General features: G+C 51.9%; 3 protein-coding genes across 4 annotated transcripts; 1 reads left to right on the top strand and 2 right to left on the bottom strand.

Annotated features, from left to right (window-relative positions):
• Positions 1-2: 2 nt before the first annotated feature.
• On the top strand, positions 3-6,540 carry Trim28 (tripartite motif containing 28; the record flags this gene model as incomplete). Its single annotated transcript, XM_005361085.2, has 17 exons — positions 3-306; positions 595-707; positions 900-1,032; positions 3,330-3,465; positions 3,552-3,668; positions 3,740-3,854; positions 3,957-4,103; positions 4,196-4,310; positions 4,382-4,488; positions 4,583-4,619; positions 4,707-4,752; positions 4,839-5,094; positions 5,185-5,504; positions 5,592-5,715; positions 5,800-5,886; positions 5,967-6,104; positions 6,192-6,540. Coding segments are annotated over 17 exons (2,472 nt in total), but the record flags the coding sequence as incomplete, so codon positions are not given.
• A 623-nt stretch (positions 6,541-7,163) lies between these two features.
• Chmp2a (charged multivesicular body protein 2A) lies at positions 7,164-10,220 on the bottom strand. 2 transcript variants are annotated; one of them, XM_005361083.2, is made up of 6 exons: positions 10,082-10,220; positions 9,263-9,476; positions 7,826-8,005; positions 7,625-7,755; positions 7,481-7,542; positions 7,164-7,407 (listed from the first exon to the last, which is right to left on the bottom strand). In XM_005361083.2, the coding sequence occupies exons 2-6, from the start codon at positions 9,428-9,430 to the stop codon at positions 7,280-7,282; spliced, it is 669 nt and encodes a 222-aa protein (XP_005361140.1). In that variant the 5' UTR covers positions 9,431-9,476; positions 10,082-10,220; the 3' UTR covers positions 7,164-7,279. The 2 variants fall into 2 exon arrangements, with proteins under 2 accessions (XP_005361140.1, XP_005361141.1); XM_005361084.3 differs by lacking the exon at positions 10,082-10,220 and adding an exon at positions 9,948-10,064 and having other exon boundaries at positions 7,202-7,407.
• Positions 10,221-10,705: 485 nt separating this feature from the next.
• On the bottom strand, positions 10,706-13,339 carry Ube2m (ubiquitin conjugating enzyme E2 M). The gene is made up of 6 exons (XM_013351477.2): positions 13,032-13,339; positions 12,018-12,112; positions 11,866-11,904; positions 11,662-11,765; positions 11,306-11,369; positions 10,706-11,217 (listed from the first exon to the last, which is right to left on the bottom strand). Exons 1-6 carry the CDS (start codon positions 13,138-13,140, stop codon positions 11,077-11,079), a joined length of 552 nt encoding a protein of 183 aa, XP_013206931.1. The 5' UTR covers positions 13,141-13,339; the 3' UTR covers positions 10,706-11,076.
• Positions 13,340-13,646: the final 307 nt, after the last annotated feature.

Genomic DNA, 13,646 nt, shown 5'->3' with positions numbered 1-13,646 from the left:
CCGCCGCGACGGCCTCGGCGGCTTCTGGCAGCCCCGGCTCGAGCGAGGGCCCTGCGGGCGGTGAGAAGCGTCCTGCTGCCTCTTCAGCCGCCGCGGCCTCTGCATCCGCGTCGTCGCCCGCGGGGGGCGGTGGCGAGGCGCAGGAGCTTCTGGAGCATTGCGGCGTGTGTCGGGAACGTCTGCGGCCCGAGCGGGAGCCTCGACTGCTGCCCTGCCTGCATTCGGCCTGTAGTGCCTGCTTGGGTCCCTCCGCTCCGGCCGCAGCTAATAATTCGGGGGATGGCGGCGCAGCGGGCGACGGCGCTAGTGAGTGCTGGGTGGCCAGGTGCCCCTCCCCCTCCTCGCAGCCTGTGCTCGGGACTGCGCCTGTGCGAGAGTTTGGGGGGCCCGGGTAGGGTCAGGCTTGGTGATTTACTGGGGAAAGGACTCTTGGCCTCTGTGCGATGCGTGTGGCTTGGTCTGGACATGAGATAGATACAGAGTGTGATAGGAGATGGGGAAATAACGTCAAGGAAGGAGAATGTGGTTTAGGCTTTGAGTGGGAGGCATAGCTTAGTTGAGAGTCCAGTATTTCACACATTTTTGTCTCAGCAGTGGTGGATTGTCCAGTGTGCAAGCAGCAGTGCTACTCCAAAGACATCGTGGAGAATTATTTTATGCGTGATAGTGGCAGCAAGGCTTCTTCTGATTCACAGGATGCTAACCAGGTGTGTTCTGGGGGAGAGAAGGGGATCATGTTCTTTTCCGGAGCTTTATCACTAGCTTCCTTCGCTGGTTCAGGATGCAGTCTCAGTCTATGGGAGGGCAATGCATTCTATGAATTTTAGTTTGCATTTTCTGAATGTAAATGCGGGTCTGATGGGTGGTTCTGCCTGTTCTAACCCTCTGTTCTTTTATAGTGCTGCACTAGCTGTGAAGATAATGCCCCAGCCACTAGCTATTGTGTGGAGTGCTCTGAGCCACTGTGTGAGACCTGTGTGGAAGCCCACCAGCGGGTGAAGTACACTAAGGACCACACTGTGCGCTCCACAGGTATGTGAAAATTTGGAGGCTGTGGAACCGCCCCCTTACGTCTTTTATTTGCCTAAAATTCCTGCTCACTGGATAACTGGGTTTCCAGGGACCTGACAGGGAACTCAAAAAATTACTGGTTTCAGGAGTGCATACTCTAGGGGAATGTGTGTAGCCCCCTCCCCCTTTGGATTTTCAAGATTGTTCTCAGTGTGTTCTTGGCTGGCCTGGAACTCACTCTGTACATCAGGCTGGCCTTGAACTTCTTGAGATAGCCTGCTCTCTGCCTCCAGAGTCCTGGGATTAAAGGCGAGCACCACGTACGTGTAGGAGTTGTGGTCAATACAAAGAATTGGATTGAGCCAAGATTGTCTTGGAAGACTTGGGAGAGAGCAAGTGGTTTCTGGTAGACAGCATAAGTACCTAGTGAAAGCAAAAATGGAAGTGACTGGATTTGGATGGTCTCTGGCACTTGACTTAGACTGCTCGGAAAGTAAGGGCTCTGTAAGGAAGGGTTTCTTGACAGGTTGGTAAGGCTTTTGGGCCATCAGTTGAAGGTGAGTCTTGGCATGATTTAGCAGTGAGCCTTAAGCATCTTCCCTTAAGGCTGATGTTCAGACATCTAGGATTTTATGGTGTATGGTGACTTGGGTATGGAATAGATTTTGTTTTATGGGCTTGGTCTAGATTCCTTAGAAGCTTTTTGGTGTGGTAGTTCCTCTCACCCCAGAGGGCATTGTGATGGTGGTAGTGGAAGTTAGTGGATGTGAGAAGCCGAAGGGATAGATAGGGATCTGCAGGTTCTACTTAATAACCCTTACAGGACAGATCAGGGCTACAGCAGTGGGTAGTGACATTAAAAAGCCAAGGCCTGTCTGGCTTATGTTCTACTAGTACATAGTTTGGACTTGGTTAGTACAGCCTGAATTGGGGAGTAAAGGGACTAATAATATTAAGTCTGTTTCTTTCTGTTTTTGTGATACATTCTTATTTTAGCTGAGGCTGGTCTTAGACTCTTGATGTTTCTTCCATAGCTCCAAAGTGCTTGATTAAAATAGGCTCTTGCCAGTATGTTTAATCTCCCCATCCTTTTTGATTTTTTTTTTTTGAGATGGTTTTTCTTTTAACAGCCCTATCTGCCCTGGAACTTGGTAGAACTGACTGGCCTCAACTCAGATGCCTTTATCTCCCAGGTGCTAGAATTAACAGAGTGTGTTGGCTACACCTAGCTTTAACTCACTGTGTAGACCAGGACTTCACTCTGCTTCCCCACTGCTAGGATTAAAGTGTATTGTCACACCCAGCTCTTTGTATTTTGAGATAAGGTTTCAGTTTTGCCCTTCCTATCTTTTAAATCACTCCCTAGACCAGACTGACCTTCGCATTTACAGAGATCTTGCTTACCAATGCCTCCCAAATGCTGGGATTAAAGACCTCTTTTTTTTTTTTGAATTTCCGAGACAGGGTTTCTTCGTTTCTCCATAGCTTTTTGGTTCCTGTCCTGGAACTAGCTCTTATTTTTTTTTTTTTTTTTTTTTTGAGACAGGGTTTCTCTGTGGCTTTGGAGCCTGTCCTGGAACTAGCTCTGTAGACCAGGCTGGTCTCGAACTCACAGAGATCTGCCTGCCTCTGCCTCCCGAGTGCTGGGATTAAAGGCGTGCGCCACCATCGCCCGGCTGGAACTAGCTCTTGTAGACCAGGCTGGCCTCGAACTCAGAGATCCGCCTGTCTCTGCCTCCCGAGTGCTGGGAGATTAAAGACCTTTTTGAGGAGAGATAGTTCAGTATGTAGTTCTGGCTGACCAGTTAATCAGGTTGGTGTCAAAATAAGATCTGTCTGCCTTTGTTTGCTTCCTGGGTTATGTCTAGCCTCTTTTCAAGATAGTCTCACATAAAGACAAGTCTGGCTTTGAATTCAATTTATGTAGCTCAAGTTGCCTTTGAACTTGCGGTCATCTTTCCTGGGTGCAGAAAATGGAATTAGATTTTTAACAATGAGGAGTTACTATACTAGTATTTTGGTGTCTAGGCATCATTAACCCAAGCCGTCAGCACCATATAGGGTTCGGGTTAGGCATGATTTGTAGGCAGGCAGAAAGATGAGCAGGAAATAGTAAGAAGTTTCTTCACAAGCGTGTAATCCATTATGATGGATAGTGTGATCATCTGGGAGCAAAATGTTCTGTTGTTGATCTAGGTTTTTTAATAGGTGGGCCTAGGTTATAGGATGAACTAGAAATAAATGGTCACAACGCTTTTGTCTGCTGCTGCTTAAGTTTTATAGATGGCTAAGGGCATGATTTTCTTCCTATTTTCCAGGGCCTGCTAAGACTCGAGATGGTGAACGCACAGTCTATTGTAGTGTGCACAAGCATGAACCCCTTGTGCTGTTTTGTGAGAGCTGTGACACTCTGACCTGCCGGGACTGCCAGCTCAATGCTCACAAGGACCATCAGTGAGTTTCAAGTCATTACTGGGTAGGTGGATGCCATCATTTCCAAGTTGAGCATGCAATGCAGGCTCACTTTTTTGTGGTTTCAGGTACCAGTTTTTGGAAGATGCAGTGAGGAACCAGCGTAAACTGTTGGCTTCTCTGGTGAAACGGCTTGGGGACAAGCATGCCACACTGCAGAAAAACACCAAGGAGGTTCGCAGCTCGTAAGTGTGGGTGCCAAGGCTATTGGGTTCCCAGGGCAAGGTTTCCTGGCTTAACTTGTCTTGTCTGTTAGGATCCGCCAGGTATCTGATGTGCAGAAGCGTGTGCAGGTTGATGTCAAGATGGCCATTCTGCAGATCATGAAGGAACTGAATAAGCGGGGCCGAGTACTGGTTAATGATGCCCAGGTAAGCCTTATCCTGCTGGCATGACACCATCCAGGGTGTAGAGAATGAGCCTAGTACTCATTGTCTTGCATTTTAGCTGACACTGTTCTTTTGGACTTGCAGAAAGTGACAGAGGGGCAACAGGAGCGTCTGGAGCGCCAGCACTGGACCATGACCAAAATCCAGAAGCATCAGGAACACATTTTGCGATTTGCCTCTTGGGCTTTGGAAAGTGATAACAATACAGCCCTCTTGCTTTCTAAGAAGCTGGTGTGTAATGGTGGGCTTTAGGTGGCCCCTTCAGTACCTTTGGGACCCTGTAAGTTGCAAGTGGGCTCATGTGCTACCTTTTGCCCCATTAGATCTATTTTCAACTGCATCGTGCTCTCAAAATGATTGTGGATCCTGTGGAGCCTCATGGTGAAATGAAGTTTCAGTGGGATCTCAATGCTTGGACCAAGAGTGCCGAGGCTTTTGGTACGTTGTCTTGCTTGACCTGGGAGCATCCTAGGCAGTACTGCACCTACTGAGGATTCTCTCTCTTTCAGGCAAGATTGTGGCTGAGCGTCCTGGTACAAACTCCACAGGTCCTGGACCTATGGCTCCTCCAAGAGCTCCAGGGCCCCTAAGCAAGCAAGGCTCTGGCAGCAACCAGGTGAGCTGGGGAGAGGAGCCAGGAAAGGGGTGAGGGCCATATGGTGCCAAGGCATACTTAACCACTGATCACACATTCATTGTTCTGTCTCTAGCCCATGGAGGTACAGGAGGGCTATGGCTTTGGGTCAGGTAAGTAGTTTTGCCTGGGGAGTTAGTTAGAAGGGCTTGGGGAGTACCCTGTTTGTTTATTCTGCCAACTCTTTATCTTCTGAGCAGATGATCCATACTCAAGTGCAGAGCCGCATGTGTCAGGCATGAAGCGGTAAGTATGGCAACCCATTGGAGTATGTGGGTATAGTACTGGTGTGGTAGGGATGCATAGGATCTCCTGACAATGTGTTCTTACAGGTCCCGCTCTGGTGAGGGGGGAGAGGTAAGTGGCCTCATGCGGAAGGTGCCACGTGTGAGCCTTGAACGCCTGGATCTGGATCTCACTGCTGATAGCCAGCCACCAGTCTTCAAGGTCTTTCCTGGAAACACCACTGAGGATTACAATCTGATTGTTATTGAGCGTGGTGCTGCAGCAGCAGCAGCTGGTCAGGCTGGGACTGTTCCCCCAGGAGCTCCTGGTGCCCTACCCCTGCCTGGCATGGCCATTGTCAAGGTGAGCCTGTCTTCCATCACAGGACGGTGACACCTCTTAGCTGACACCTCTTAGAGCAGATTTGGTAACAGCACTTCAACTGTCTTACAGGAAGAAGAGACAGAAGCTGCTATTGGAGCCCCACCTATTGCCACTGAGGGTCCTGAGACCAAGCCTGTGTTGATGACTCTGGCTGAAGGCCCTGGGACTGAGGGACCACGCCTGGCTTCACCGAGTGGCAGTACTAGCTCAGGCCTGGAAGTGGTGGCTCCTGAGGGTACCTCAGTCCCAGTAGGGGGACCAGGTATCCTGGATGACAGTGCCACTATCTGCCGCGTCTGCCAGAAGCCAGGTGACCTGGTCATGTGTAACCAGTGCGAGTTTTGCTTCCACCTGGATTGCCACCTCCCTGCCCTGCAGGATGTTCCAGGGTATGTGTGAGGCTGGGCTGGAGCAAGATAGATCATGGAGAGCTGAATGTTTGTCATGTCATCATTTACATCTACTCTTCTCCCTAGGGAAGAGTGGAGTTGCTCACTCTGCCATGTGATCCCTGACCTAAAGGAGGAAGATGGAAGCCTTAGCCTGGATGGATCAGATAACACTGGTGTGGTTGCTAAGCTCTCACCAGTCAACCAGCGGGTAAGGGCTGAATACTTAGATGTTGGGTGGCCCAGTGGCTGAAGCCCCCTCTATCCTTTAACTGCCATATCTTGTGCCGTCTAGAAATGTGAGCGCGTCCTTCTGGCCCTGTTCTGCCATGAACCCTGCCGCCCCTTGCACCAGCTGGCTACTGATTCTACATTCTCCATGGTGAGTTCCAGAACGTAGGAGAGGTTGGGGATGTCAAGAAGTGGTGTATCCCCTCATGCCAATGTTGTGTCTCCCTGCAGGAGCAGCCTGGTGGTACCCTAGACCTGACCCTGATACGTGCTCGCCTTCAAGAGAAGCTGTCACCCCCTTATAGTTCTCCCCAGGAGTTTGCCCAAGATGTGGGCCGCATGTTCAAGCAGTTCAACAAGCTGACTGAGGTGAGCCTGCAGAATGAACGCGGGAGGGTGGGGATGGGGGAGGAAAAAGCCAGGACCTACTCACCGTTGTACTCTTAAATCGTCCAGGACAAGGCCGATGTGCAGTCCATCATTGGCCTGCAGCGCTTCTTTGAGACGCGCATGAATGATGCCTTTGGTGACACCAAGTTTTCTGCTGTGCTGGTAGAACCACCACCGCTGAACCTTCCCAGTGCTAGCCTAAGTTCTCAGGAGCTGTCTGGTGGCCCTGGTGATGGTCCCTGAAGCTGGAGCTCTTGTGGTCAGCCCGGTCAAGCTCTGGCCTTTCTCTGTCCTTTTACCCCATACCCTCTCCTCCTTTGGTGGCCTGACTCCTGCTCTTGGTGGCCCTGTCCTCCAGTCCCTCTTCACAAAATGGTTTTTACTTCTGTGGATTTAATAAAAACTTCACCGAGTCGCTTATGCCTCAAGTTGTTTTGGGGACTCTCCTGCCTGCATTCCACCATATCAAACTTAACTTCCCCAGGGGACCTTCTCTGACAGAGTGAAGTACTGGTACACTATCTGTAATGAGTCTTGGGTTGAGGTCTCAGGCTACCATGTGCCTCCCAGTGACCAGATAGGAAAAGTGGGTGGTTTTCTTTTTGCCCCCTACCCACAGGGTTTGGCTTTCCTGGAACTCTAAAGCCAGGCTGGCCTTTATTTAACTCAAGACCTGCCTGCCTGTTGAGTGTTTGCATTGTTCACACCCAGCAGGAATTTGTTGCTTCTTGTTTAGGATCCTGACACAAGTTTGTCATTGACCCCCTGGTTTGACAATTGCCAGGTGAGCCCCATTCTGACCCCAATTTGGCTGACAGTCACTATATAATTTAGTATTAAGCTATGGGTCAAACCTTGTTGGGTCGGTAGATGGAGGTTTGCATTACCAGGATGCTACCCACCCACTTACATGGTTGGGCTTTGTAGTCTGTACTGCAGCTCTGTAGACCAGGCTGGTCTTGAACTTGGGAGATCTGCCTGCCTCTGCCTCCTGAGTGCTGGGATTAAAGGCGTGAGCTGCCACTGCCCATCTCTTACATGTTTTATTATATGGGGAAACTCACAGCCTTGGGAAATTATGTCCAAATTTCTTTTATTTCAGAGGGGCACAGGGTAAAGACCCTGAGAGTAGAGTCCATCATTTGGAGAATTGTTCAGTCCCTGCGAAGGTTCTTGAGCCTCTCTTCCAGGTCTGCATCAGCATCAGCCAGGGCTGAGGCTGTGGCCTCTGCTTTCTTCCCACCAGCAGCCACACTGAGTGAGCCACCAGTGGAGGGGAGGTCTGCAGAGAGAATTGAGGGTCAAGGGCTGTGGCTGAGCTTTGGGTGGGGAAAAGAAGAGTTTGGAACACTCACTTGATAGCTCATCTGTGAGGCTCAGTCCTAGCTCATCCAGGACCTGGGACACAACAGCATCACTAGGAAAGAAGGATAACTCATGAGGGCTATGAATGGTAAGAGACCTGGAAAACATCCCTGCCTTCCCGTTACTTTCCATACCTCTCCTCTTCATCTTCCTCATCACCCATGGCATCATCGATGGCATCATTCATCATCTCTTCCTTCATGTCCATGATCTCTGCCTGCCGTTCAAACTCCATCATGATCTTCTGAATCTGGGGTAATTTCAGCTGGAAGAATGGGGAGGGTAAGCTGCCTGCAGGTCAATGGGGATGAGAAAGTAGATTGAGAGGGACAAACCTGTCTGTTCATGGTGCCCATGGCCTTAGTAACACCCTTCATGGCTTGTGCCATTGAGTTGTTGGATTTTAGAGTCTGTATCTTGAGGGACACAGCCTGGATGTTGGCCCGCATCAACACAAACTTGCGTACATATCGTCGGGTTCGCACTAGGTCTTTTGCCATGATTCGAACAGCATCCTTTAGAGTGGATAAGAGAAAAAATTAGGAAGCTGTGAGGTTACGCTTTAAAAAGACTAATGGAAATTAACCTGAGTGATCACTTCTTCAAAAATCTCACCTTCCTCTCAGGGATATCACTCCAGCCATGTATATAGTAGCTCAGAGTAGCCTACTGGCAGTTCTGTCTCTGCTTCCCTAATGCTGGGACATGGGCCACTACATCCACTTATTCAGGCATCTCTGTAATCTGGTCCTTAAGTGCAGGAAGACAGCAGGTCTAGGCTCAGTCCTTATCCCTGTTCCCTTCTATGCTCAGAGTCACTTCTCAGACTTATATAACTCTTCTCAGTTTTGACTCCTAGACTAGGCCAATATCTGCCCTGGGCAAAGGACTCTGACATGCACAATATTCTGGAGTCTAAGCCCTGGCACTGAAGAAAACAAAATACTTAACTCTTCTGTGTCACAGAGCCTATGTATGCCTCAGACTGTTTCTAGAACCACATGCAAACCTATCCAAGGTCCAGCTTTCATTCCTTACTTAAATGTTAATGTTGCTGGAACACTCAAGGAAATGGTACCTCTAACCAACTGTTTACACCAGCCCACCTCCCATCCTCATTGGTCATTTGTTTTGAAATTTTATTTTTTTGTGTTAGGGTTTCTCTGTGTAAGTCCTAGCTGTCCTGGAACTCACTTTGTAGACTAGGCTGCCCTTGAACTCAGATCTCACACCTCTGTCTCCCAAACACTGGGATTAAAGGTGTGTGCCACACTACCTGGCTCTCACTGGCCTTTTTTTGTTTTTTCGAGACAGGGTTTCTCTGTAGCTTTGGAGCCTGTCCTGGAACTCCCTTTGTAGACCAGGCTGGCCTCGAACTCATAGATCCTCCTGCCTCTGCCTCCCAAGTGCTGGGATTAAAGGCGTGTGCCACCACTGCCCGGCTCACTGGCCTTTTTGATAAGGCACATTAACTCAACCCTTCATCCTGGCTCACACTACAGCCTCCTATTCTGTTTGGCTCACAATCACTCAGGTATTGTGCTCTCCCAGTTTGCTATGGCTACCATTTGTTGTCTGCTTGATGCATGCACTTCTTAGGCTAGCTTCTCTGCAGGCTCACTCATTGCACTTCTATTAAGAAGTCTTCCCAGACAGCCCAAACTAGGGAACTCCTGTTCTACCCTTCACTCAACTTCTTCCACTGTCGTACTTACAATAGTGGCTGAGATGGCGTCTTGCCTTGTCGCAGCCCTTGACCACTTGGCACTTACCATCTGGCCTTGCTTTGCCATCTTTTTGATATCCGCAATGATTTTCTTTTCCTGGGTTTCTAGCTTCTGCCGCTCCCTGTCCAGCTCCCTCATGGCTCGGTTCAGGGCCCTCTGGTTTTGACGAAGGAGTTCCTCTGGCGTCTTCCGGCGCCCAAACAACAGGTCCATAGTGGTAGGACTCCACCAGTATGATTGGGTCAGACTTCAGACCTAGCTGTAGGATGCGGGGCCCAGGCAAAAGGCAGAAGTAGGGTCCTGTAAGTGGTTAGGACCTGGGAACTGGGGGTACACATGAGTAGTCAAAAAGAATTTGGACTAGAAGTGCGAACGGCCAGAACTAAAGTTATTCACTTCTTTGGCTCAGGTGCACCCCCTCCGCCCGCCCTGCTTTTAGACAGGAGGGCAGAATTAAGGGTGTGGTTCAGGAGTATTCCAGGGACCCAGACGTGAGTGACGCTGAGGTGTTTAAGTTCAGTCAGGAGAGGATGGTTGTGGGGGCCCCTCAACAAGGCAGAACAGGATGGGGTAGGTTCTGAAACGTAAGGTGGAAGTTGGGCCCTAAGGTGGGGCAATGGATTTGAATGATGAGGGATCCTGCCTCCCCGGGGTAGAAGTGGCATTCTACACCCAGGACGTGACAGAGACACGGAGGGCAGGTCTTGGGGATGTAGAGGAGCCTGCATACCGAGGGCAGGCAGAGGTGGGGACCTCGTTGATGAGGGCAGGGTCGGGCAGACTGCGCGACATCCGATACCCCAGCCGAGAAAGCCTCCTACGCTGCCGCCCAACCGGGACTGCGGCCCAGCAGGGGCCACTCACCGGAGCCGAGAGCGCGATGGGCTTCCGCTTCCGGGTCACGCCCCTTACTCTGCAAAGCCTTGTGTCCCCACCAACGACAGCCCCTCGGTTCGGTAGCTTCTGCCGTCGCCGCCGTTTCCGGATTAAACGGCCTGACGTCACAGGTCCCACCCTCTCCCGGAATGCTGGGAAGTGGCAGGACGCACGCGCACAACCAGAAAACGGGCGCATGCGCAAAATGACCCACACCTCTGCGGAACTCACAAGTCCCACCCTAATAACCCTTGCAGGCCCCGAGCAGGAATGCAGCACGAAGGCACCTTTGGCCTATTCATTCTGGAAGAGCCATACTCCACCCTTCTTTGGGTGGTTCATTCAGGGAATCTTAGCAAGTGCGAAAACTGGCAGGAGCCAAATCGGCGGCCCCTCACATGGCATAAAGGGGCAAGCCTGGAGATGACTTGTAGCTTCTTTATGTTGGTGTAAATGCCAGGAACAGAAATTAGCCGATTCTTCCATTGCTTGCTCCTCATCCCAGTGAGTGGTCCCATTCAACCCAAGGACACCGTTGCCACACACTTCATCACAGACGCCGGAGGACCTCATTTGTCCCTCCCAACCCACAGAAGGAAGAGGCAGAGGCCATGCAGTAACATTCCCCTTTAATAGCCTGGTGGGACCTCCAGTGGTGGTGGGGTGGGTTGCTTGGGCCCAGCGACCCAGGCCCATTGCCCACTTACCCCACAGTCAAGAGTGGGGTGTTGGACAGCACCCAGCGGGAGGGGGACGCTAAACAAGCCAATTCATTTCCCATCGCTGAGCAGGTCGGGAGGAGGCAGCGCCGACCATAATCACGTGGTGGTTAAAAAAAAATAACTAGGGGCAGGTGACAGGAAGGAGAGGCAAGGCCAAGGCAGGAGCCAAGGCTACCCCACACACCCTACCCGGGCCCCCAATAAATATTTGCAGGGGATGCCTGAGCTGGTAACCCTGGCAGGGATGGGTATTTGCTAACCCTATTTCAGGCAGCGCTCGAAGTAGGTGGACCCGATGTAACCACCTCTCATGGAGCGCTGCACGTTTTGTTCAAACAGCCGCCGGTTGTTCTGCAGGACCTCGGCAGCCTCCTTGTTCAGTGGGTCCTCGGGGTTGGGCTCCTGTGGCCAGCACAAGCGGAAGTTAACAGGCAAGAGAGGTAGGTAGATGGCCAACAAACCCTCAGCCTCAAATGCCTCTTTTACTCACCAAGAAGAGATACTGCAGGCCATAAATTATGGAGTTTATCGTAAGGACTGGCTTCCAGTCCTCTCTGTGGGCAGAGAGCATTAAGGTTATCACGGGTTGGTGAGTGGGAGGCTGACACAGGCCTGCTAGTACCAAACAGGTCAGGCCCACAGGAGGCTCCTAACACTGAAGAGTGAGAGGTGAGAAAGGGGTAGGGTATGGAACAGGGCAGGCCATGGAGAAAGCCCAGGTCCAGCTGTTAGGAAGGCAACTTGGAAATGAAAAGACAGAGAAACACAGACCATAAAGGAGACAAAAGGCTGAGAGGATGCAAGGAAGGCAGGACTGGGGAGGGAGAGGCAAGGCAGTGCCATCACCTGAGGATGTTGAGGCAGACGTTGCCCTCGAGGTCAATGTTGGGATGATAAACCATTGTCTCACACTTCACCTTGGGGGGATCATGAGGATAACCTTGTCCCACCTGGCCCCAGAGAAAGAAAAAGGAGACGGGTGGGTGTTTTGACTATGCCTCAGCTGCTGCTGCTTCTCCACAGAGTCGCCTCTGTCCACTTGGGACTCACCTTAAAACTGAACACAAACTTCCCACTCTTGTAGAAGCCCTGGGAGAGGAAGGGGAGAATGAATTAAGACCCTACTCTTAGGGTTCCCTATTCTCTATGGGGCTACCCCTGGTCTGTTCTTGGGAACCCTGCCATGCTTATTTTACTCTTACCTCATCAGGACAGATAACCAGCTTGAAGTTGAGGAGGTCGTCTGGGTCTGAGAAGCTGATGTCACAAGTCTTAGGCAGGTTCAGCTCGTTAATGTCTGGGTTTGGGCAGCAGAGAGAGAGAGAGGAAACAGGTGAAAGAAAGGCGGTAGGTCTGGGCAGGTGTCAGAACTCCCAAGTCCTCCTGGATCTGTGTGGTGTGCTTTATTTACATCTTAGTCTGTACTATACACTCTCCCCACTTTTCAGTCTCTACATGGACTCTCCTGGATACATAGTACCCCACATACAAGCATCTTCAGTTGTAACTGGGCACCCATTGGGACAGGGAAAACCCTTATTACCCTCCTAAATCCCCCACCACAAGTTCCCACAACACAGTCTCCAAGAACCTCTATTTCTACAACCCTGGTTTCCAAGAAGCCCTGAGCACCTAAACCCGAGGCTCTCGAATCATGCTCTCCATTCACTACTGTGTACCTGTGCATCCTAACTCAAGGACCACTGACCCTTCCAACACTACATCATCTCTTCTCATCAACCATCCAACCTCCACTGTCCTTCCTCTTCTCCGGGTTATTCCATTTGACTCCTGAGACTTCCAGCATGGTAGCTTAAATTGACCCTCACTCCCATTTTTTAGTCATCTTTCCTCCCTCCCCTTCACCTCCAACTCAAAACTGCTCTGCCCGACCCCTGAGTCCTGGGCTACAAGTCCTCAATATAATATATTAAACCGTCTCCTAATTATCTCCAGTTCACAACCTTCACCTTATCTTCATAGCCCGTGAAGCAAAGTTTCCGTCTGACTCCCAAACTATCCCCTTCCCCTAACAGATTCCGGACACCTAACACTCCAGGCCTTAGTATCCCAACGCCCCAAACCCGGCCCCAATCGCTGACCCTCCCTAGTGACCGCACCCCCGTTCCGCACCTCAACCCTCGAACCCTGACCTCAGAGACTGCATTTTCACACCCTGGTCCCTGACTTCAAACGCGGGGTCCCGACGCCCCTACCCTTTTGGATCCGGAGCTGCGCCGCCGACGCCTTCTTGCTGCTGCCCTTGGTGCCGCCGGCCGACTCCTCCTCCTTCTTCTGCTGCTTCAGCGAGAACAGCTTGATCATCCTGCCGCCGCCGCCGCCGCCGCCGCCGCGGGGCCCGGGACCCCGGCCACCCGGCCCCCTCGCCTCCTCCTGCGCCTCTTCCGCTTCTCGGACCCGCTGCCGCGGCCTCCTCCGCTGCCGCCGCCCGGCCTGCCGCTCTGCTCCGCGCCCACCACACGGCCCGCCTCGGCTTCCGTAGTCCGGCTCCTGGCCTGGCTTAGCGCCTCGGGTGAGTTCGGAGGCGCTCGGGAGGACTCGGCGATCCTCGGCCCCGCCCCTGCTTCAGCCCCCGCGCCCTTTTCACCCCCCCCCTTCCGCTCAGGTCTTGCGAGGCCCCGCTGTGGCTGAGGACGCCGGCCTTCCCGGGTCCGCCGCTCTCCCGCCTACTTGTTCCCTTTGCGAGGAGGCTGTGGTGAGGTGGAAGGAGGAGGTGGCAGCCGCGCTGACGGTGGCAGGGTACCGGTGGAGGCTCAGCTTCCGCGGCAGGCGCGGCTGCTATGCGGAGGTTGGCAACGGCCTCGGGCGCC

This window comes from Microtus ochrogaster, linkage group LG4 (assembly GCF_000317375.1).
Source record: "Microtus ochrogaster isolate Prairie Vole_2 linkage group LG4, MicOch1.0, whole genome shotgun sequence".
NCBI classification, from domain to species: domain Eukaryota; kingdom Metazoa; phylum Chordata; class Mammalia; order Rodentia; family Cricetidae; genus Microtus; species Microtus ochrogaster.
The sequence above is the reverse complement of the archived record's forward strand: the minus strand, read 5'-3'. Positions and strand labels throughout refer to the sequence as shown.

Excerpts from the sequence above, each read along its gene's own strand:
- Chmp2a (XM_005361083.2), bottom strand. The coding sequence starts at position 9,430 with ATGGACCTGTTGTTTGGGCGCCGGAAGACGCCAGAGGAACTCCTTCGT. Across the intron at positions 8,006-9,262 it reads TGGCAAAGCAAGGCCAGATG|GATGCTGTTCGAATCATGGC; the intron begins GTAAGTGCCAAG and ends TCCACTCTAAAG. Across the intron at positions 7,756-7,825 it reads TGGGCACCATGAACAGACAG|CTGAAATTACCCCAGATTCA; the intron begins GTTTGTCCCTCT and ends CCATTCTTCCAG.
- Ube2m (XM_013351477.2), bottom strand. The coding sequence starts at position 13,140 with ATGATCAAGCTGTTCTCGCTGAAGCAGCAGAAGAAGGAGGAGGAGTCG. Across the intron at positions 12,113-13,031 it reads GCAGCTCCGGATCCAAAAGG|ACATTAACGAGCTGAACCTG; the intron begins GTAGGGGCGTCG and ends GCCCAAACCCAG. Across the intron at positions 11,370-11,661 it reads GTCTGCCTCAACATCCTCAG|AGAGGACTGGAAGCCAGTCC; the intron begins GTGATGGCACTG and ends CTCTGCCCACAG.